General features: G+C 41.1%; 1 protein-coding gene across 13 annotated transcripts in view; it reads left to right on the forward strand.

Moving 5' to 3' along the window:
* LOC122541861 (calcium-activated potassium channel subunit alpha-1) overlaps window positions 1-14,257 on the forward strand; it is an 847,529-nt gene extending 833,272 nt beyond the window's left edge. For 12 of the 13 annotated variants that reach the window (XM_087982311.1, XM_087982314.1, XM_087982315.1 and 9 more), the window contains one exon: window positions 12,258-14,257. In XM_087982311.1, coding sequence (XP_087838437.1) covers window positions 12,258-12,409 — 152 coding nt within the window. In that variant the 3' untranslated portion in view covers window positions 12,410-14,257. The remainder of the gene's footprint in view (window positions 1-12,257) is intronic. The other variant, XM_087982321.1, reaches the window with a different exon arrangement.
* Window positions 14,258-23,469: the final 9,212 nt, after the last annotated feature.

The raw sequence follows: 23,469 nt of genomic DNA on the forward strand, positions 1-23,469 counted from the left end.
ATGGTTTGCACTCATCAGGACAATTTGCAAGAAATGCCAAAGTAAAGGAAAACAACAGTTACACTGTATTGTAGAAGTGTGTTGATTGAGTGGTTGACAAGTGGACTCTGATTGGAAGTGGAGAATGTGCCAATTAATGGTTTGTAAGTGCCTTGCTTTGTTTAACTTTTACATATGGCAGGTTGAGTCTGTAATAGGGCTCATAAAAGCCATCCTTCGAGATAATGAGTACCTGACTTCTCAGTATATATTGTGCAAAATCATGAATGGGTCTAAAGCCATCAGTTTTAGACCTGAAAAGAAGTCAGCCTACCACAGATTTCACTGGCGGCATAAGGTATTTCAAAGGTTTAAGCAACAGGTGACTGTATACCAGTTTCATGTTTCTACTGTTGCAGTAGCAACATGAGTGATGTTCATCAATAACTGGATACTGCCATGAAGCCAGAAAGACATTCTATCTCTCACACAGATGAGTAATGCAGGATATGAATTTCAATGCGTGTGACATTTAAGAATGTAGGCCATATCCCAGTGAATAGCAGATCACATTAAATAGCATATCCCTTCAGCTGTTTGCAACAAGCAAGATACAGACCGTACCCAAAAGAAGGGAATAATCAGGAAAGTTACAACTCCAAGAGAATTGTTTCACATTATACTAGCAGTGAAACAACCTGGAAAGCTGAGAGTGTGGATCGGCTCAAAGGATCTAAACAAAGCTTGAAGAGATCATCTTGTCCAGTTCCAATCATTAAAGGAATTTTGCCACAATTTGAGAAGGCAAAAATCTTTATTACACCAGCTGTGAAGGATGGTTGCTAGTAAGTGAAGGTGAATGAGAACAGTTTTCGAACTACATTCTGAATGTCAGTCAAGAGATACAGATGGTTGTGCACACTGCTAGGAATTTCCGCAGCTCCAGATGTGTATCGAAGCAGATAACACAAAATAGTTTGCGTGTTTCCTAGAGTGGAAACAATCATGGATGACCTGTTCATTTATGGATGTGGAGACACACTAAATAAAACCTTTGCTGACCACAATCAAATTCTAATGTAGCTGCTTGACAGAACTCACCAGATGAACCTGAAACTGAAATAGAAATAGAAATGATGGCAATTAAAGTTATCCAAAGTACATAAGTCAAGTATCACCGGCCTTTGCTCAGATTCCAAAATGATGACAGCTGCAACAGTAAAACAGTGACCAACAAATGAAAAGGCAGTTCAACAATTTGTTGGATTAGTCAACTGTTTAAAATTCTTGCCCAGTTTGTTGTCAGAATGTGAAGCATTTTGCCAATTCACTGTCAAGGGTATTGGCACATAGCATTCACTAAAGTCAACCAACTCATGATTGGCAGTGCCCTTGCTGAAATGCTAACATGTAAATGATGAAGCTATGCTGCAGTGTGACAGAACCTGGAGGCAACCCTAGTGCAGTAAGGACAACGCAGTTGCATTTTTTGTCTTAGAATCCCTCCAATCCAGATAGAGGCCATTTGACCCATTGAGTCTGCGTCAACCTTCCAAAGAACATCCCGCCAAGGCCCAGCACACCCCCACCTCTTGCCTCATAACCCTGCATTTCCCATTGCCAATCCAAACTAACCTAACATCTCTAGACACTACGGGACAGTTTAGCATGGTCAGTCTACCTGAACTGCACATGTTATACTGTGGGAGGAAACTGGAGCACCCAGAGGAAACCCATGCAGACACAGGGAAAATGTGCAAACTCCATAAAACTGTCATCCAAGGCTGGAATTGAACCTGGGTCTCTGATGCTATAAGGCAGTAGTGCTGACCATGGAGCCACTGTGCTATCCCTGTTTTTTTTCATCTAGGGTGGTACACAAATGGAACAAAGCTATGGTCGGAGTAAGAGAAATTGTCTGGCCTCTGTCTTTGCTTAAAAGAGACAAAATGACAGTGATGTTTGGGAATGATGATAAGAGCTGTCCATCAGGATTCCACTAGCATTTGTTAGTAACACAGTTGTGAATACTGCTGAAGTAATGATGTGTTAAGTTCTTCTTTCATGTCTAAAGGAAAGGGCAGTGAACAATGCAGCTGTATTGTGGCTAAGTGACCACAATGCTCCGCATATAAGAAAGAGAATTGGCTAATTCACTTTTATTTCCTTTTGTGGACAGAACCTTACTATGCTCAAGCCATTAGTGGTATTCTCGTGTTGCTCTATGGTGGGAAGGGGAAAAGCAAAAGGTCTTTCATTTTGTCACACAATGGAGAAAATTTAAACTGTAAAACTAAATTCATTGAACAATCAACTTTAAATTATTCTTAAAGAAAATTAGCATCTTTACAAACCTACCAGATTTGGCAAAATCTTTCTCCATGGCTTCGAAAGGCGATGATTTGAGAAAATTAAGTCTAGTTTCTTACATTTTTGCAAAAAGTGAAGGTCAAGAGGAACGCAGAACTGTATGTGGAGTGGGGAGGTGTCTGGAGCAAGTGAGTAGCCAATAAGGGCATGTAAGGTTAGTGGTGCTGGAGATTAGGATGGGTGACAGCATGTTGAAAGAAGATGTTGCGGATAGTAATGAGAGTTGGTGGAGCATGAGCCTTGGGGGCAGGTGGGTACAGAGCTTGGGTGAGTGGAAGGTTTAGTTTTGTAGGCTTTGACACTTACGCTGGCAGAGTGGAGAAGGACATTAATCTTCTTGCTACAATGCTGGGCATTGATCGAGATGGCAGAGTATGCAATAATCCAGGTGGCAGCCTCAGACCAGGGTAGCATAGTCTACTGCCATGACCCTCACTGCTTGTCCTGGGGAAGGAGAAGTCCAGTCTTCACATTTCCCCGACCAGCCAGACCTGCAGGTCCCCGATTTCCCCCTGTCTGCCATGTCCAGGACAAACTCTGGACTGACAGTCCCTGTGCAGATACACAGCCTTTTGAAGATAATGCAGCCACTAGTAGAGCTGCTGATGAATTCAGGCATATCCTGAGAGTGCTGAGTTGTTCTGGGAACAGTGTGTGGTAAGATGGGCTGATAGTTGGACGTGATACTCCCTGAAATGCCAAATAATGCAGCAAACTTGATAAGATATGGTGACGAGCCCTGCTTGGCCTCTCAGTGAGAATCATTCCACCAGAATTGATGTGACTTGGTCTTAGGACTGAATGTTTAATTTGATTTGGCTATGAGCATAGTGTACCTGCAGATACTGATGAGAATAATGAACTGCTTATGCATGAGAATAATTGGCTGCATAATATGTAATTTGGATAACTTACTGTGTAAATGATAATGCATACAGTGTTTTGATGCTTTTATTGTGTGAAAAGGGGGATGTTTAGGATAAACATGCAACACTGTCTTCTGGCTTCCAGTGGTTTGCAACCTCTACCATGAGGCATACGCTGGACTATTATCCTACCAACTGGTAACAGGTAGAATGTGGGAGGTTAGCGAAGAGTGTGCGCGAATAGTCAATTCTCCACAGAATAAAACCATGAGGATTTTCATCTGAGCTGAGCTGAGGCAGGACCAAGTCAGAGGGAAAATAAGGGCCCTTAGAGATAGCACAACCATAGCCAGAAGCTCATCTCATGGTTAAATATAACCCCAAACAGTCTGGCTGATCTAGAGTAGCCAGGGAGTTACTGAAGGCAAGGGAGCAGAATATATTTCCTAGAATTATTGTTTGGCAATTGTGACACTTTTGGAGCCAAATGCAGTAATGTTAGTAAAAAGGAAATCAAATACTCTACTCTAAGTATACATTAAAATTTATATTTAAGTAAATGTGTATGTAAAGGACTTAGCAATAATTGTTCACATTGTTTTATATCTTGTCATAATACAGAAAAATGTAAAAGTGCATATGCGTATCTGAATATAGGTATTGAAATCACATACCCAAGGACAGAGGTATTGCACACTTTACATTTTTACATTAACTCAGCTGTTCTTTTAGAATAGTGGCTCACTTTCTCCTCTTGAATTTTAATAAAGCTCCTCTCATCTCTCCTTAATTCTATTCTACAATATATTTAAACATGAGTTTTCATTGGCAAGTTATATCATTTGCGTGTAGTAGTTTTTCTAATAATCATTTGTTTATAACACACCTCTCGAACTCTGCTCTTGGATTTCAGTGATACAGTTTATCTTTCATTGCCATGATCATCTCCAATACCTTTGACAGGATTTGGACCTTTCAACTTTCAAATCAATCATTTCAGTGATGTGGTTGGATGGATCATCTGTAGATTTTTTTTCCCATTGAGTCAGGGCTTTGTAAACTGCATATCTCCAACTTCTTGCTGATCACCACTGAATCTAATCTGAACTTTTTACTTTATCTGCATTCAATGACTTCTTTCTAATTGCATTTCTGCAGACTGCATCACTCTCTTTATATTGGTAAAGATCTCCATGCCCTTTGATTACCTTTGCTGGATCTTGGGCTTTTAGTTTTTCACTGGCAGTTTTCCCCTCTCTGTCAGGAGTGCTTTCAATCAATGGTCTCTTTTTTTTAGAATTACAAGTCCATCAAGATTTGAATATGGGTCACATTTCGCCAGAGAGGCCTCTATGTTCTCTTTCACATTTCTGGACAGAAAAGTTGAAAAATATTGTCCATTCATAAGCAATCTTCCTCTCTATTTGTTTTCTAATACAACATTTGTATCTCTATTTTCAGCATCAATAGTTTCACTGTACTTATGCATTTTTCTTTAATCTTCCATACAGTCTGACATAGACACCAATCACTGCTTCCTTGTTGTTTGTAATCAAGAATCTTTGCACCATGTCCTACACGATCTTGTTGCTTTGTAGAACCTCAGAATTGTGGAATATTTCTCTCTACCTTCATTTGTGCTCTCTTAAATCAATGGGCTAAAAAAAATCAAAATTTGCTTTCAATTAATGGCTTCTTTATTCATTTTGTGCAAATCTTCAGCTCTTTTCAACCTTGGCCAGAGCTATAGATCTTCCACCTAATGGAACCAGATTCTCTCAAGGTGCCCACAGGTGCTGGCCTTTGCTGCCACCTCTGTTCAGGCTGTCTTCATCAGACAAGGTGACCTCTTCTTATTATCCATATGGAAAAGGGAACTTCACTCTAGGATATCCTTCGAGACAATCTTCGGGGAGACATTTTTCAAGTATGGTGCCACGCTTTGCCTGGTCTCTGGTAGCTCCCGGGATGGGTGGCAGTGATGAGCAGGACTTGGTGGGTTTTAAAGAGTGGAGTGCCTTTCAAAGATGATGCATGGTTGTTGGCATCCAGAAACTATGGCCAATTCCAGAGCATCCTGCCCATAAAACTTGACATTTCACCCATGTATGCAAATATAAAGAGCTGAGGGGAACGTAATGGTACAGGAAAGCCAACCTTCCTGACAAACAGAAATAATTCCTGCTTTTCTGCTCACCTGGATACTTAGTCTTGGTTGGCATTCCGTTTACCATCTTTACCTTCCCAGCTGATGTAAATTGTACACACTGGTACTGTATACAAGATGCCCTGCAGTAACTCACCCAGTTCTTTTGACAGCACTTTCCAAACCCTTACCAACTTGAAAGACACTGACAGATTGCATCAGGTTACCACCAATTGCAAGTTCCCTTCCAAGGCTCATACCATCCTGATTTGGAACCTCACCACTATTCCTTTCACTATCACCAGGTCAAAATCCAGAAACCCTGTTCCTAACAGCACCATGGATGCCCTTACACCCCAAGGACCATGGCTGTTTGAGAAGACAGCTCACAACACGTTCTCCTGGACAATCAATACTGACCTAGTCAGTGATTCAACAGCCCCATGAACACAGAACACAGAACGACCACTCTTTGCTTTATACACTATTTATTCTTCTACAATTCTACCCACAATGTAACAGGATATTTAAACCTGTAAACAAAGAATTCCAATCATATGTAATTTTCTCAGGAGGATTTTTTATCTATCCCTTAACATATACTCTCTTACAATATGAATCGGCTACATTCAGTGGATGGGGCCATCAGTTTGGTCAGTTGTTCTTCTCATTTAACACAACGATGGGTAAGTGTTGCCTGGAGCATTACATTATCTCAAACACATGCTTCCATGGCTTTCAGTAGCACCATCATCCCTGAGGTTATTGTGGTAATCTGGACTGAAAGAAAAACACTTGCAGGCAACTTATAAACATAACAGCAATCTTTGAAACCTGCAATCATTAAAAACACAGTTTACAATTCTTTGCAAAGAGGAGGCACACGGAGTCATTGTCAAGAAATCATTACAGAATCATAATTCTAATGAACCAATTTTACATGGAATTCTTCACATCAATGTACTATATTGATTGGAAGCGACGCTACAAGAGCATTTTGCTGTCACAACTGTTGTGGAAAAAAAAACAAATCACTCAAATTGTTTCCTGCTTGTTTCTACTTTGTCATCTCCTGCAAATGGCTATGATGCGAAGAAATGGAAATGTTATGGATTGGGTAGTAAATTATTAATCCTCAGGTTATTTAAGAACCCTGTGGGTTCCTATTTATCTGTTTATAATTTTCTGCTTGATTACTGAGGCCTGAAAGTTGCCTTGTGTTTCCTGTGTCGTCTGTAATTGAGCTGAAGGACTGTGGGGAAATGTGAAACCATCATCACATTCTGAACAAATTCAACCCTGCAACTCAGAAGTCCTTTTACTGGAGCTCCCTGCAGACCAAACCCAATGGTTGCTATCCCTTTATTGTAGCATGTTGATGAAAACAATCTTGAAAACCTGGTGCATTTTGTGAATGCAATTCTGTCTGTAACATTGTAGATAATGCTCAGCTGATCAGCCCAACTCTTCTGGAATTAAACTAAAACAGCTTGACAGGGATCTCAGCCATATCTGACCTATCTTCTGCACTTCTACCCTCATGCCTTCTCTTCCCTCCCACACTGTTACATTCCCCCGGTTCTCACTGACCATCCCACCAGTCTCCACATCCAAAAGAATTATAAGCCACCATTTCAGTCACCTTCAACAGAATGCCACAGCCAGACATATTCTCTGCCCCTCCTATGTCAGCATTCCGCAGTAACCGTTACCTTGGGAATACCCTGGTCCACTCCTCTTACATTCCCAACACCTTTCCGCACCCCTACGGCACCTTCCTTTACACTTGCTCCTTTACCTCACCATCCAAGGCCCTATATATACCTTCCAGGTGAAGCTGTGATTTACCTGCACTTCACTTATTCTAGTCTACTGTATTTGCTGCTGTCAACATGGTGTCTTCTACACTGGGGGTTCAAAACACAGGTTGGGTGGCTTGCTTTGCATGATACCTACGTTCTGCTATAAATACAACCCTGAGCTTCAACGTCAACACACCGCCATCTCTATCCCAGTGAACCTCAGCGCAAGCTCGAAGAACAGCATCTCATTTTCCACTTTGGGAATCTGCAACCTCTAGGACTCAACTTTGACTTCAATAACTTTAGAGCTTGATTCCGTCCTTCCATGTTTTTCCTCTCAGCTCCAAACTTTGGTCCTGTTGCTTTCAGCATGGGTTGCTTTCAGCACAGCCTGCTCATTCTGTCCTACTGTCAGCTCTCATGATCACTTATTCAGCTTCCCTCAGTCCCTCATCTGCTTACCCCTTTCATATCTCTGGGCTCAGACTCTGCCTATCCATTCACCTCTCCCCCCACACCTATCTCAGCATAAACACCATCTTTTCCTTGCTGTCATCATTCAGGAAAAGTCACCAGATTCAAAATGTTAACTGTTTCTTTGATGCTGCCAGACCTGCTGAGTTTCACCAGCACATTCTGTTTTAGTCCAACTCTCCTGTTTGTTGGCTCCTTGTCTACACTCAGCAGCATGTTTGACAATGGCTCTGCTTATTCAGTTGGGAATAAACGTTATGCTTTCACAGACACAAAGCCAGCTTTCTTTGCCCATTGTGACTGTACACGATCTTCCTGAAATCTAACCAGTTCCTTATTTTCTGCATATTCTGAAGGAATTTGCCATTTCTAAAAAGTGAGTTTTGATTCTAGTTAGATCATAGGAAATATCGTAGAAAGTTTGTTAGAATTGGCAAAGAAACTTTCTGATCAGAACACAGTTCTGGATCCGTGACTCACTTCCATTTAAGAAGATTCACTTCCATTGGTTTACTTCCTGAAGGGGTTCAGTTGAATGACAGTAACCCACAGTAAAATCAATAAAATGAAAACTCTCAAAAGCATTCCTGTAATTTTGCACAGTACTTGTTGTGTAGTTTGAGATCTTTGGAAATATTTTCTGAAGTAATAATGTCGGAACTATTGAACTGTCAGGTCTTAAGCTTCCAGCCTCTCACCACCTGTCCTGGGAATCAAACCTCTTCTTAGTCCCGCTTGCTGATGTCTGTGCGTGGTACAAAATAAGTAATTAAACTAATGTTTTTTTTACCAGTTCCACAAAACGCACCTAAATGCCCATACAAAATGTGTGCAAATTGGTTGTCAGCAGCTACACAAACATAAAACCCATATTTGCAATTTCAATTCATGGCAGACTATCTGTCCATCTGCCTTCTGTACCCTGTGTTTTACACCAGTAGTGCTAACACTGTTGGCCCACTGTAAGTCGAAAGAGTAGATTTCCAAACAGATGTCGACAGCAAAATTCGAGCAACGTTTTTGCCTGTTTTTGTTGCCTCACTGAACTAAACAGGCTGAAAGCCTGATAGCCCCACATATGCAATAGAAATCCACTCACTTCCACAGATTCCATCTCTTTACCAATTACAGGAACAGGCTTAGCAGCTCAGTCAGGTCACGTTCATCAGTACTACTTGCCCAGAATGTTGATGTCGTACCATATTGCTCTGAAACAACACAGCCATTTGGGGAAACAACAACAACAAAAAATCATACAAGTCAGGTAGCAGAAGTTTTCAACCTGTATTTCAATTTATATTTTGATGAGTATACCTCCATCCATAAACCTTCAATCCTGTGTTTTTCGTCTACTTGCACTGTGCTTTACAATATAATAAAGAAAAGAGGTGGCCTAGGGAGGATAAGATCATTTCACAACCTATACCTACAGCCATTAATCTTCTCCAAACAGTTACTTATCCAGGAAATTTTCTTAAAAAGAGATTAGCTGCCTCAGCCTGAGCCGATATTTTTTCCTGAAGCCTATAGCACCATTCTGGTGAAGGGCAGGGGTCAGCGGTGGAGTAAAGAATTCCTTGTAATCCCTTAAATTCAATGAAGATAGTCACAGTGTACATCTAAGGATACTTTTCCTCTTAGCATATTAAATACATAGATCATGTGCTTACTCAATCTTCTAAGCTTCTGACAAAACACCTATTAAGATTCCCCGGAGGCTGATAATCGATAAAGAGAAATAACGTGGTGGTAAATGTTTTAGTTTACATCGCACCACCAACCCACCAGTGCTTTCCGACTTTGTGAAAATGACAGGGTATTGATTAAATCTGTATGTAACTATTGACATCAATTCCACAACAACCATTGACAATCTGTACCAGCCAAGAAAGTGTGTCTTGCTCCAAGACAAATAAAAAAGTCACTTTATGACAGTGTTATCTTTGGGAAATGTAATCTTTTATAGGATTTGGATTCGTGAAAGAAATTGCTTTATTTAATCACTTTAATTCTCTCAAAAGTACACATATACATGGCCATGTTATCGTCAACTGTCCTAGCAAAAATAAAGGGCTTCAAGGGAAGCTGTCTACTTCAGGTTGAAGTGAAGGTTGATCACACTTGTCAGATTTTCACAATATGACAGTCCAACCAAACCCTGCTTAGCTCAACATCCAATGTCGAGTGCTAAATGGATAAACTCATCAGTTTTAAATGTAACTGATTCTGGCTCTAACATGGCAAGCTGTTATAGGATATACTTTAAAAGACAAAATATATTTGCCACTGTACCTGTATGAAATGGGATAATACATGCCAAACTGTTCACTATGTGCAGTAGCATGACTGACTCCTGCATCAAAAGTGAAGTTTGTTTCTATAAAATAACTAAGCGGTTTGGTGCAGAAATCATGAGTTGCTCTGCCTTTTTCAAACTTAAACTAATTTCCACCAGGTTAGAGCAGTTTGACAAAAACAATAGTATTGCATCTGAAAATATGTGACAAAAGAATTTCTAAATTCTCCTTGCTGTCATCATATCAGGGAAGGAGATGACACTAGAGACAAGATCATCATCTTCTAATCTTGTGTGTGCAACTAACACACTCCATTCATAGAATATGGCCTCCCAGTTCCTCCTTTGGGCTTTAACTATCTCTCAAATTACCTGTAGGATAAGGAATCCTGAGAGCTGAGAGTTCTATCACAAGATTACACATTATGTGTCTTATGCAAGAGATGTTCAAGAGTTGGTTTGACGGCATTGTTGTTAAATAAGCATGGGGTCGTTTTAAGTAACAGGTTGAATTCAAGTCCAGTAATGGTTTAACACCATCATTTAACTCTCCCCATTGGTTATTGAGCATATATTTGGTCCTATTATGAAACAAGTTCTGGGCGGTCTTGTGATGCTGTGGTAGTGACCCTACCTCTGAGACAGGGGCCTGGGTTAAAATTCACTTCACCTGATGAAGGAGTAGGACTCTGAAAACTTGTGATCTTAAATAAGCCTGTCTGATTATAATTTGGTGTTACGTGACTTCGGACTCTATCCACCCCAATCCAACATCAGCATCTCCACATCATGTGGAGTGTGTGTAATAATATCACTGGACATGGAAGAATTATGAGAGAAATGGGTTTTCGTGATACAGTGGTAGTGAACCCGGATCTTCTGAGGTAGGGATAAGTTCCACCTGCCTCAGACATTGCATCACAACATGTCTGCACTGGTCAACTAAACATATCTATAGATCTATCAACTTGCATTTTCAACTGATTTGAAATGAGTTTGGTAACAGCCGGTTAATGCAGCAATGATCAGAAGTGAAATATCTGGGAACAAATGGAACAGAATTCTGACTCTAAGTTGCCTTGTTCTTGCTGGGTGAACGAGGTTAAAGATAGCTAGGGAGTTTCAGAGTTCCACTAGCTGTTTGTTGACACCAGTCTGAAGGTTTAGTGCTGCAAGAATAACATTCTCAATGTGTGAACGGCTTGGATGTTTTACAAATGTCTGTGCACAATCATCTAGGAACGCAAATGGTTGAATGCTTGGCCAGGATGTCATGCAACCAAGTGGCTTGTCACTTCAACTTTCTTGCTTCAATGGATTGAATCTCATTAGAATTCAACCATGCTATTAACTCAAGTAGCAAATGACAGATTGTGGAATAGTTAAGTATTCGATCTCTGAGGTGGGATAAAAGCTGACATAGACACAAACTGGGAGAAAGTGCGGACTGCACATACTGGAGATCAGAGTCAAAGAGTGTGGTGCTAGAAAAGCACAGCCTCGGATGCTGCCTGACTGCTGTGCATTTCCAGCACTACACTCAGACAAAACTGTCTCATTCACTAGCTTGGACGGCATAATAGATGAACAAAATATGGCACAGCCCTGACAGTGGGTCTGGGGAAGTATCTAAATCCATACATTAGGCCTAGTAACAGAGGGCACGTAGAGGCACGAAGGAGTAAAATGAGCAGAAAAGAAATTTGCCTGTAAAATTGAATGATCTCACAATATCAAACAAGACATCATACTTTTATTGGTTTTTGCAAAAGCTGTCAAAATGAAATGTAGTCATCCTTTTGTTGCTTTGATTTTATTTTACATTTACAATCCCTCTGAGTCATATTCTTGTAGTTTCAAAGCAATTGAACTAGTTTAGGGGAGACTGCATTCTAATCCTAGAAAAAAAACTGTTTTTTTTCCCTCTGTCTCTCTAACTCTAGTCCACTGGGAACCCTCCACATAAAAACCCTATCAATAATTCAGGTGTTCTGATTACTTTAAAAGTTCCATTGAATTACAACTACAAAAAAAATGTCTGTTTGACGTGAAGATGAATGTGGATGGACACTGCAGAATGCTGGCAACCTGTAGATCATGTCAGAACAGATTGTAACTTTATCATTCTGTCACATGGAATAATTTAAACCACTTAATCAGTCAGAACCACAGTGGAGGAGGTAACATGTCATGAATTCCAATTTTACAATCTGTCAAACATGCAACAGCATTAACAATTTTTTTTCCAGCCCACAAGACTAACCACAATGTTTGTTTCTCTCTTTCTCTCTCTCTCTTCTCTGGGTCCCTCCTGCTGTTTCCAGAAAAGAAATGGTTTACAGATGAACCTGATAACACCTTCCCTAGGAACATTCAGATCAAACCAATGAGCACTCACATGGCTAATCAAATCAATCAGTACAAATCAACCAGCAGTTTGATCCCACCCATCAGAGAGGTAGAAGATGAATGTTGATGCCTGTGTGAACTTCGGTCTGAAGAAGAGACGTTGTAAAGCGCCTTTGACAGGATGCTGGCTTTGACGCTCCATTGATCTTTGTGTTCTATCACAGACAGGTGAAGGATCATGGACTCTACACCACCAAGAAATAATAGTCTGCCCTTGAAAGTTATCTGCTTGTCCAGCATGAAATCACAGGTTTTATTGGATTATTTTGCTGATGACTTGAAGACAATCGACACAGACTGAATATTATGGCCATTTATGTTTAAAAATGTATTATTTTATAAATGCAATATCTGCCATCTTCAATTTTGTAGCTTCGCTTACCTTCTGTTTGTGACCAGACTCTTATTTTGTTCCTCTTTTGTTTCCCCTGTGGAGGATGAAGGTCACAAAAATATTAGTTCAATGCACCCAATCCCTCAACAAAAACAGTTTAAAAAAAAGTACACTTCTAGCTGCGGCAAATGAGGCTTCCAATGTTGCCTGATAACTAGCATGTTAGCGCTACCAGAATATATGCTGTTATCTATCCTTGTATTAAGATAGGGCGTAGACCAAATCCTGTATTAAAGATTGTTCCACATTACAGCATCATCATCTTTTCATGATTCTGTTCTGATTTGTTTTCTCTGTGTAGATGAAAGTAAACCTTACAAGGTCTTCTGGGACCGAGAACACTGCAAGCCAAGAGCTTTTCTTTCCTAACACTGTTCATCCTCTCCATTCTTAAGCTTGTTTTAAAAGAAAAATTTTGATATACTTCAAAGTAGTTAACACATATCAGAGAGATAGTAGATCTTACTTTGCAGTCAATCCTGGGAGGATAAAGAGACAATGTTAACTCAGCAAGGTAGGAAATATTAATGCAGAGTTGTCTGAAGCAAGCCTGCACACACACACACACAGAGTTTCAAGCAGCTCTTATTGATTCAAGGAGTTCAGTTGTGGTTCCTGGTGTTACCCCCACCTCCCTTGTAGTATCGAAAGCCATCTTGTCCAGTATCATGAGGTCAGAGGGGATGGAAACAAGCAAAACAGAAAGAAAGGTGGACCGGGCCTACTGCAAACTCACGTCAGGAAAAGATACAATGGCAGGCAACCCTATTGTTTCTGCATGCCCTGCTGTGTCAGCTCCATCAGTTATAGACTCTAACTTTAGCTAAAACTATCTCAGCTTTAATGTCTGTTCTCCAGCTGCAGCACTGAACACATCCATATCGCTACCCAACAACACTATGTTCTGGAGTGATTTTTGAATTGTGATTACTTTGTTGTTAAATTTTGTAGGAAGTAGAGTGAAACAATTGTGAATAAAATATATCAATATTAATTGGATTGTTAACAAGGAGAACTTACTAGTCTGTTTTCAGGATTTGCGCTTCAGCACCTTCCATTCAGTTCGACTCTTTCATGATGCCAGAGTCTGGGAATTCAGTGGATGACTACGTAACAACAATAAAAAAAACTAACTTTACTATTCTTACTGAAAAATGCACATTTTCAATATTTTAGCATGTTTTCCATTCTACATTTATGCACTTTTATTTCTGTTAGTTTTTGTTTCCTCACTCCATGTTGTTCTCTTTGCTGTCACCTCTTCATCATCAATCTTGAAGATGGAGAATTCTTACAGGGAGTGATCTTTTTCTCTTAACTTTTGTTTTCGGTTTGCATTTGTTTTCCGCTTAGTAATTAGAGGAGATAATATGATGGTGCTCAGACCCGATCTACCTGGCTCTGTCATATATGATATCTGGTGATAATATTTTGTCTTGTACAAAAAGAGTTTGTACATATATTGTACATGGTTTCATTTTGTATTTTTTCTCAAATTAAAATTGTTGTATTTGTGTTCAATGAAGCAATGTTGTGGGATCTTTAGAGTCTCTACTTTAATTTCACCAAGTGTGTCAGATCGTAGTCAACAGAGGAAAGGCCTTTTGATGTTTACATTTTAGGTTTAGGTTTTATCGTCACGTACTCAAGCATGGGGTACAAGAGACTCAAAGTACTTTGTTACAACTGGTATTTGCTATTTCTTTTCTCAGCTAAAATCCAGAAAAGTTAGTGGTTAGTACTACTGCCTCACAGCACCAGGGTCCCAGGTTCGATTCCAGCCTCAGGTGACTGACTGTGTGGAGTTTGCACATTCTCCCCGTGTCTGCGTGGGTTTCCTCCGGGTGCTCCGGTTTCCTCCCACAGTCCAAAGATGTGCGGATCAGGTGAATTGGCCATGCTAAATTGCCCATAGTGTTAGGTGCATTAGTCAGAGGGAAATGGGTCTGGGTGGGTTACTCTTCAGAGGGTTGGTGTGGACTTGTTGGGCTGAAGGGCCTGTTTCCACACTGTAGGGAATCTAATCTAATCTGATCTTTATACAGGTTGATTTTACCCCCATAAGAAAAAACCTTTGAGATGTAGCAGAGGTCGGTGCAGGCTTTTAAGAGGAAGACAATGAGATCAAGAAACAACAAGTGAAGAGAGGATACAGGCATATTTCATGATATGAGCTTCTATATTTCCCAATTTACAAATTAGGACAATCTTAGGAAGAATTGTGAGTGGATGAGGAAGAACTAAAGTGGTTTCAATGGATTAGGCAAGTTTTGTGATTCGGCAAATATATCACAGAGGCGGTAGGAAACACCTGGGCGTTCTTGTACACTAGTCACTGAAAGCAAGTGAGCAGATACAGCAAGCAGTTAGAAAGGTAAATGATTTGTTGGCTTTTTATCACAAGGGAATCTGAGTACAGGAGCCTTGGATGTCTTGCTGCAACTCTAAAGGACTTTGGTGAGACTCTACCCACAGAATTGTGCCCAGTTTTGGACTCCTGACTTAAGAACACTTGCCATAGATGGAATTCAGCAAAGTTTCATCATAATGTTCTCTGGAACAGTAGGTTTGTCATATGAGGAGAGATTGAATTGACTGGGCCTGTATTCACTTTAGAAAAATGAGAGATCTCATTAAAATTCTGACAGACTGGCAGAGCTGGGGTGGAGGCAAAACCAGGAATGATGGTCTCAAAGTTGGCGAGAGAATAGATATGAGGAGAAATGTCTTCACTCAGAGGGTAGTGTACATGTAGAATTCTTAGTCACATAGGAAGGTGGAGGCTAAGTCGCAATATGTTTAAAAAAAAAGATGGATTTCATTGAACCAAGCAACTCAATACTCAGTTCCCGCTTTTCTCCGTATCCTTTGATCCTTTTTGCCCCAAGTACCATATCCAACTCCTTCTTGAAATCCTAACATGTTTGGCCTAGACTCCTGGTGACTTCGACAGGCTCACCACTCTCTGGGTAAAGACATTTCTCCTCAACTCAGTCATAGAGTCATACAGCACAGAAACATACCTTTCAGTCCAACTCATCTTTGCCAACCAGACATCCCAATCTGTCCTGGTCCCATTTGCCAGCACTTGGCCCATATCCCTCTAAACCCTCACCACTTCCTCTGGCAGCTCATTCTACCCTCAGATCCTTAATAAATCTTCCCCCTCCCACCTTAAACCTACATCCTCTAGTTTTGGACTCCCCACCCTCGGAAACTATTTACCCTATCCATGTCCCTCACGATTTTATAAATCTTTATAAGTTCACCCTTCAGTCTCTGATGATCCAAAGTAGTAGTCCTGGCCTATTCAACCTCTCCTAAATCTTCCAGTCCCAGCAACATCTTTGTAAATCTTTTCTTGCACCCTCTCAAATATAACAATGTCCATCCTATAGGTGACAAGAATTTTACGCAGTGTTCCAAAAGTGGCCTCATCAATGTCATAGAGCCAGAGTTATACCACATGGAAACACACCTGTACAGCTGAAACATGAAATTTCAACTCCTATACTCAATGCACTGACCAATGAAGGCAAGCGTGCCAAAAGTCAACTTCATCATCCTGCCTACCTGTGACTCCACTTCCAAGGAACAATACACCTTACACCTTTGGGATCTCTTTGGCACTCTCCCCAGGGACCTACCATTAACTCTCTAAGTCCTGCGCTAGTTGTCCTAAATGGCCTACCCCATATCCTTACATGGTGACTCCCCCATTATCAGGAATACCATTCCTCCTGCATCTGTTCTATCTAGTCCTGTTTTAGACCTTTATAGGTTTCTATGAGATCCCCTCATATTTTGCTCTACATATACACTATATATATATTTATGTATGTATAGTTGCTAGCAAACCCCAGCTAACTGTTTCAACATCTCCTCATTGCATTCCAGTCTGGGAAACCTTTACTACACTCCTTCCAAAGGAAGAGCATCCTTTGTCAGTTAAGGAGACCAAACTGCACACAATATTCCAGATGCATTCTCACCAAACCCTGTACAGTTGTAGCAATTTATCCCTGCTCCAATACTCAAATCCTCTCACTATGAAAGCCAACGTACAGTTTGCCTTCTTTATTGCCTGCTGCACTTGTATGCTTACTTTCAGTGATTATTGGCACCCATGTTTCATTTCGCATTCTCTTCTCAATTTATAGTCATTCAAATAATAATCCACATCTCTGTTTTTGCTACCTAAGTGAATAACCTCACATTTGTTCACATTTTACTGCATTTGCCAACATACTCAGTCTGTCCAAATTACACTGAAGCATCTCTGCATCCTCCACACAGCTCACCCTCCCACACAGCTTTGTGGCATCTGCAAATTTGGAGATATTTCATTTAGTTCCCTCATCTAAATCTTAATATATATCATGTTGGCACCGATCTCTGTAGTAATCACTACCTACCATTTGGAAAAGACCCCTTTATTCTTTGTTCCAATCTGCCAGCCAGTTTTCTATCCATGTACCCCCAATCTTTGCCCCCATGTTAATTTTACATATCAATGCCTTCTGTGGGACTTTGTTGAAAGCCTTTTGAAAGTCCAAATAATCCACTGGATTCCCCTTTATCAACTCTATTAATTACATCTGCAAAGAATTCCACGAGATTTGTCAAACATGATTTCCCTTTTGTAAATCCATGCTGACTCTATCTGATCCTTCCATTATTTACAATGCTCAGGCATCAACCCTTTTCTAATGGACTCTAGCAATTACCCTACTACGGACATTAGGCTGACTGGTTTTCTCTCTGCCTCCCTTTTTAGATAGGGGAGTTCCACTAGCTACTATCCAATCTTTAGGAACTGTTCCAAAGTCTACAGAATCTTTGACAATAAACACCAATGCATCCATTATTTCTAGGGCTTCTTCCATAAGTACTGTGGAATGTAGATTTATCAGGTCCTGGGGATTTATCTACCATCCATCCCATTAATTTCCCCAACACGTTTCCTTACAAATCCTGATTTCCTTCAGGTCCACCCTCACTAACATTTTCGGTGTGTTATTTGTGTCCTCCTTTGTGAACACAAATAATTGGTCAGCCATTTCTTTGTTCACCATTATAAATTTCCCCTATTTCTGACTGAGAGATCTACATTTGTCTTCACTGATCATTATCTCTTCACGTATCTATAGAAACTAGTACAGTCAGTTTTTAAATTCTCTGCTAACGTACTCTCATATTCTATTTTCCCCTTTCTTACTCAAACCTTTTGCTCTCTTTTGCTGAATTCTAAACTGCTCCTATTTCTCAGGTCTGCTGGTTTTTTCTGGCCAATTTATACACCTCCTTGGATAGGATACTATTTTTAATTTCCCTTGTAAGCCTTGACTTGGTGACCTTTCCAGTTTTATTTTTGAACCAGACGGGAATGAACGATTGTTGCAGTTTACCCATGTGTTCTTTGAATGTTTGCCATTGCCTTTCCACCATAAACCCTTCAAGTAACGTCTCCCAATTTATCATAGTCAACTCGAGCCTCACATCATTACAGTTTATTTTATTTAGCTCAGGGCCCTAGTCTCAGAATCAACTACATCACTCTCCATCTTGATGAGGATTTCTATTATAGTCACTGATCCCCCAGGATCCCCCACTGGCCAATTGAGATTGCCAATTATTCCTTTCTCATTACACAACACGCAGTCCATGGTGGGGGGCCTGTTCTGTAGATGGTTCCCCAACATATTAGTCCAGAAAACCATTCTGTGTACACTCAAGGAATTCCTCCTCTCTGGTATTGTTGCTAATTTGATTTGCCAATCTATTTACAGCTATGACTCTAGTAAATTCACCCATAATTACTAATAGAACATAGAATATAGAACAATACAGCGCAGTACAGGCCCTTTGGCCCTCGATGTTGCGTCGATCCAAGCCCACCTAACCTATACTAACCCACTATCCTCCATATACCTATCCAATGCCCGCTTAAATGCCCATAAAGAGGGAGAGTCCACCACTGCTACTGGCAGGGCATTCCATGAACTTACAACTCGCTGAGTGAAGAACCTACCCCTAACATCTGTCCTATACCTACCCCCCCTTAATTTAAAGCTATGCCCCCTTGTAATAGCTGACTCCATACGTGAAAAAAGATTCTCACTGTCGACCCTATCTAAACCCCTAATCATCTTGTACACCTCTATCAAGTCACCCCTAAACCTTCTTTTCTCCAATGAAAACAACCCCAAGTGCCTCAGCCATTCCTCATACGATCTTTCTACCATACCAGGCAACATCCTGGTAAACCTCCTCTGCACCCGTTCCAGTGCCTCCACATCCTTCCTATAGTATGGCGACCAAAACTGCACACAATATTCCAGATGCGGCCGCACCAGAGTCTTATACAACTGCATCATGACCTCAGGACTCCGGAACTCAATTCCTCTACCAATAAAAGCCAGTACGCCATATGCCTTCCTCACCGCACTATTTACCTGGGTGGCAACTTTCAGAGATCTGTGTACATGGACACCAAGATCCCTCTGCTCATCCACACTACCAAGTATCCGACCATTAGCCCAGTACCCCATCTTTTTGTTATTCTTCCCAAAGTGAATCACCTCACACTTAGCTACATTGAATTCCATTTGCCACCTTTCTGCCCAGCTCTGCAGCTTCTCTATATCCTGCTATAACCTGCCACATCCTTCCTCACTGTCATCAACTCCTCCGACTTTCGTATCATTCGCAAACTTGCTCACCCAACCTTCTAACCCCTCTTCCAGGTCATTTATAAAAATGACAAACAGCAATGGTCCCAAAACAGATCCTTGCGGAACACCGCTAGTGACGGCACTCCATGAAGAAACTTTGCCATCAACTACTACCCTCTGTCTTCTTCCATCCAGCCAATTCCTAATCTAAACCTTCAACTCACCCTCAATGCCATATCTCCGTATTTTCTGCAGTAGCCTACCATGGGGAACCTTATCAAACGCCTTACTAAAATCCATATATATCACATCTACCGCTTTCCCCTCATCAACCTCCTTCGTCACCTTTTCAAAGAATTCAATAAGGTTTGTGAGGCACGACCTGCCCTTCACAAAACCATGCTGACTATCCTTGATCACATTATTCCTATCCAGATGTGCATAAATCCTATCCCTTACAATTCTCTCTAAGACTTTGCCCACAACAGAAGTGAGACTCACCGGCCTATAGTTACTAGGGTTATCCCTACTCCCCTTTTTGAACAAGGGAACCACATTTGCTATCCTCCAGTCTTCTGGCACTACTCCTGTAGACAAAGAGGACATAAAAATCAAGGCCAATGGCTCTGCAATCTCCTCCCTTGCTTCCCAGAGAATCCTAGGATAAATGCCATCAGACCCAGGGGACTTATCTATTTTCACCTTTTCCAGGATTTCCAACACCTCTTCTCTACATAGCTCAAAGCCATCCATTCTACTTATTTGTGACTCAGTATTCACATCGACGACAATGCCCTGTTCCTGAGTGAATACTGAAGAAAAGTATTCATTCAGTGTCTCCCCAATCTCTTCCGCCTCCACACGCAACTTCCCACTACTATCCTTGACTGGACCTATTCCTACCCTAGTCATTCTTTTATTCCTAACATACCTATAGAAAGCCTTAGGGTTTTCCCTAATCCTACCGACTAAGGACCTTTCATGTCCCCTCCTTGCTGCTCTTAGCTCTCTCTTCAGGTCCTTCCTGGCTACCCTATACCTCTCAATCGCCACAATTGAACCTTCACGTCTCATCTTGAGATAGGCCGCCCTCTTCCATTTAACAAGGGATTCCAATTCCTTATTAAACCACGGCTCCCTCGCACGACCCTTTCCTCCCTGCCTGACAGGTACATAATTATCAAGGACACTCAACAGTTGCTCCTTGAACAAGCTCCACATATCATTTACACTCTTGCCTTGGAGTCTACTTTTCCAAGCCACACATCCTAAGTCATACCTCACCGCATCATAATTTCCCTGACCCCAGCTATAACTCTTGCCCTGTAGTACACACTTATCCCTCTCCATCACGAGAGTAATGTTTCTTTATTGTAAGTGTCTCTAATTTTCTGTTCAATGCCATTCCCAACATCACCCCTTACAGTTTGGAAGTTTAAATACATCTCCATTTAGTGATTTTTGCCCTTTGCATTAATTTCCTCTTCGATCAGCAAGGCAACTCCACCCCTTTTTTCCTTTTTGTCTGTCCTGCTTAAATACTGAATAACTCTGGCTATTAAGTTCCCATCCCTGGTCACCCTGCAGCCATGTCTCCGTAATCCCATTATGTCATGCCTGTTTTAATTTATTTGAGAGATTAATTCATCCGCATTATTGTGAATACTTCATGTATTAAAGCACAATGCCTTAAGGCTCGTCGTATTAACATTACTTGTCCCACTATTTTTCATTGTGTCCTTGTTTAATCCTGGCCCTTGATTTCTTTGCCTATCACTCCTCTTCGTCCCCTCTTGTCTTTGTTCTTGTCCTTGATTCCCCTTCTTCTGAGGCCTTACATAGGTTACCATTACCATTTTAGTTTAAAGCCTCCCCAAACACTCTAACAAACACTGCCTTCAGACGTGAGTCAGCTGTTGCCCAGGTATAACCTCTCCAGTTTGATGTTCTATTTTTCACCTTACATCCTAACTCCCTATATTATGCTTTTAGGACCTCATCCCATTTTAAACCAATGTTGTTTCTACACCCTCACTCTCCAGTATGTACTGTAGCCACTCTAAGTCATCCTTGAGCAGCAAGGAAGTGATGTACCATCCTGGAGTCCTGTCTGAGGCACAGAATCATCTGTCTATTCCCCTTACAGTCGAATGCTCTGTAATTGTCACATTCCCACACCTTTTACTCCTCCCCTGTGCAGTAGAGCTAACCCCATAGCATAACAAACTTGGTTGTTGTTGCTTTTCCCGTCCATAACATCCCAAGTGGTAAATGTGTTTTACAGGGGAATAGCTACTGTAGAATCCTGCCTAGTGGTCACCTTGAAAGCGGGTCAAGCAGCATCAAAGGAGCAGGGGAGTCGACGTTTCAAGTTGGAACCTTTCATCAGGACCAGTCCACCCTTTATCGACTCTGACTTTCCAGCATCTGCAGTCCTCAGTATCTCCACCCTTGTGCATGTGCAAACTATGCCTCTTCCTATACACACTATCCACAACAGTCTCTACCTCACAGATGCTCCATAGAATCCCCAGCCACCAATCCAGCTCCAAAACCTGGGTTTCCAGGAGCTGCATTTGGAGACACTTCCTGCATACTTACTGGTTGTGCTGCCAATGGAACTGTGCCTGACTTGTCACATTGAGCAGGAAGAACACACCAACGCTTTGAGCTTCCCTGCCATGACTTATCCCTTTGAATTAAACCTTCAATTACTCTTCGGCCCTTATTCCCTGGTTCTCATTATTGTAAATAGATTCCTTACAAACTATGAACCACAAAAATAAAAACAAAAATACATCTTCATCTCTGCACCAAATTCCCATTGCGCTCAGAATTCCCAGAAGCACACATTCCCTCTGACTGTGTCTCACTCTGGATACGTTCTCTCCCAACTGCTCATGTGAAGGTTTCAAGTCTTTCTCAGTCAGTGGATGGGTGGCAGTGAGAGTGGCAATTGGATAGGAGAAAAGATAGTTGGGCTAAGCGAGGTTAGTAGGGTGCAGGGTTATTCAGGTCAAGTTGAGGGGACTATTAGGTCAGGGCATAGTCAGTCAGATCAGGGAAGGAGGCTGTTCATTCTGGTCAGGTAGTGAGATCGTGTCAGGGGTTGGTCAGGTAAGGGAGACTTGCATCCAATCTCAGATATCACAGATACTGGAAGATTTGAGTGATGGTATTTTCCTTTTTGGTAATTTCAGTGGCTGGATAGAAAATGGGGGAAGCAATTGGAGTCACTCATTTCTAGGTAAAAGTGGCTTGTACAGAACATGATTCACCAGGAACAGTTTATTACCACATTCCATGGCCTACTGACAACCCCAAGGGCAGAAACAACAATGTCAAGGTCATCATAACACTCAAACCTGAAGGGTTGAAGCTCACTCCAGAATACTGCAGCCAACATCGGCAGCATGGATCAATCTGTGGTGCAGAGATCAATCTATTGATGGCTGCTGAAGCTAATATATTTTCCTTGTAGACAACCAGCATTGACCTGAGAGATTTCTACACTGCTTTAATTGAGCCTTCAATTGTGCCCATATTTCCTATATTGTCCTGGACGCAATAACTGTAGGTTCCTGAATCACAAGAAAAGTCATTCCATTGCTCTGATGACTTTCACAGATGGTAAAGGTGGATGTCAGTTTCTTAGCATGAGGCGTTTAGATTCAAGCAATCCCAGACCAACACCCGACATCTCCATCGCCCCCCACCCAAAATATATTAAGAAGATAGCCAAGACCCTAACCATTTCTTATTTTAAAAGCAAGTGCCAGGAGTTGCATTGAGGATGCAACTTGCTTGATCAAACTACCTTGTCTTGAAACATAACACATTTTATTTAAACACTATAAATAAAATACAACAAAAGAAAGACGAATTGGAATAACTTAACTCTATTGGAAAACTTAACAGAGTAAGGTTAACAACTAAACATCAACTGTTTCAATATAATAGCATCCCATAAGCACACCCTTGGCAAAGGCAAATTCAGTAAAATAAATTGTGAATCATTCAAATCTCTATTCTAGGAGGGAAAACATCAAAAGAAAATTC

Source organism: Chiloscyllium plagiosum, unplaced genomic scaffold, assembly GCF_037043375.1.
Source record: "Chiloscyllium plagiosum isolate Xiang-an unplaced genomic scaffold, Cpla_swu_hap1 HiC_scaffold_43, whole genome shotgun sequence".
Lineage (NCBI taxonomy): Eukaryota > Metazoa > Chordata > Chondrichthyes > Orectolobiformes > Hemiscylliidae > Chiloscyllium > Chiloscyllium plagiosum.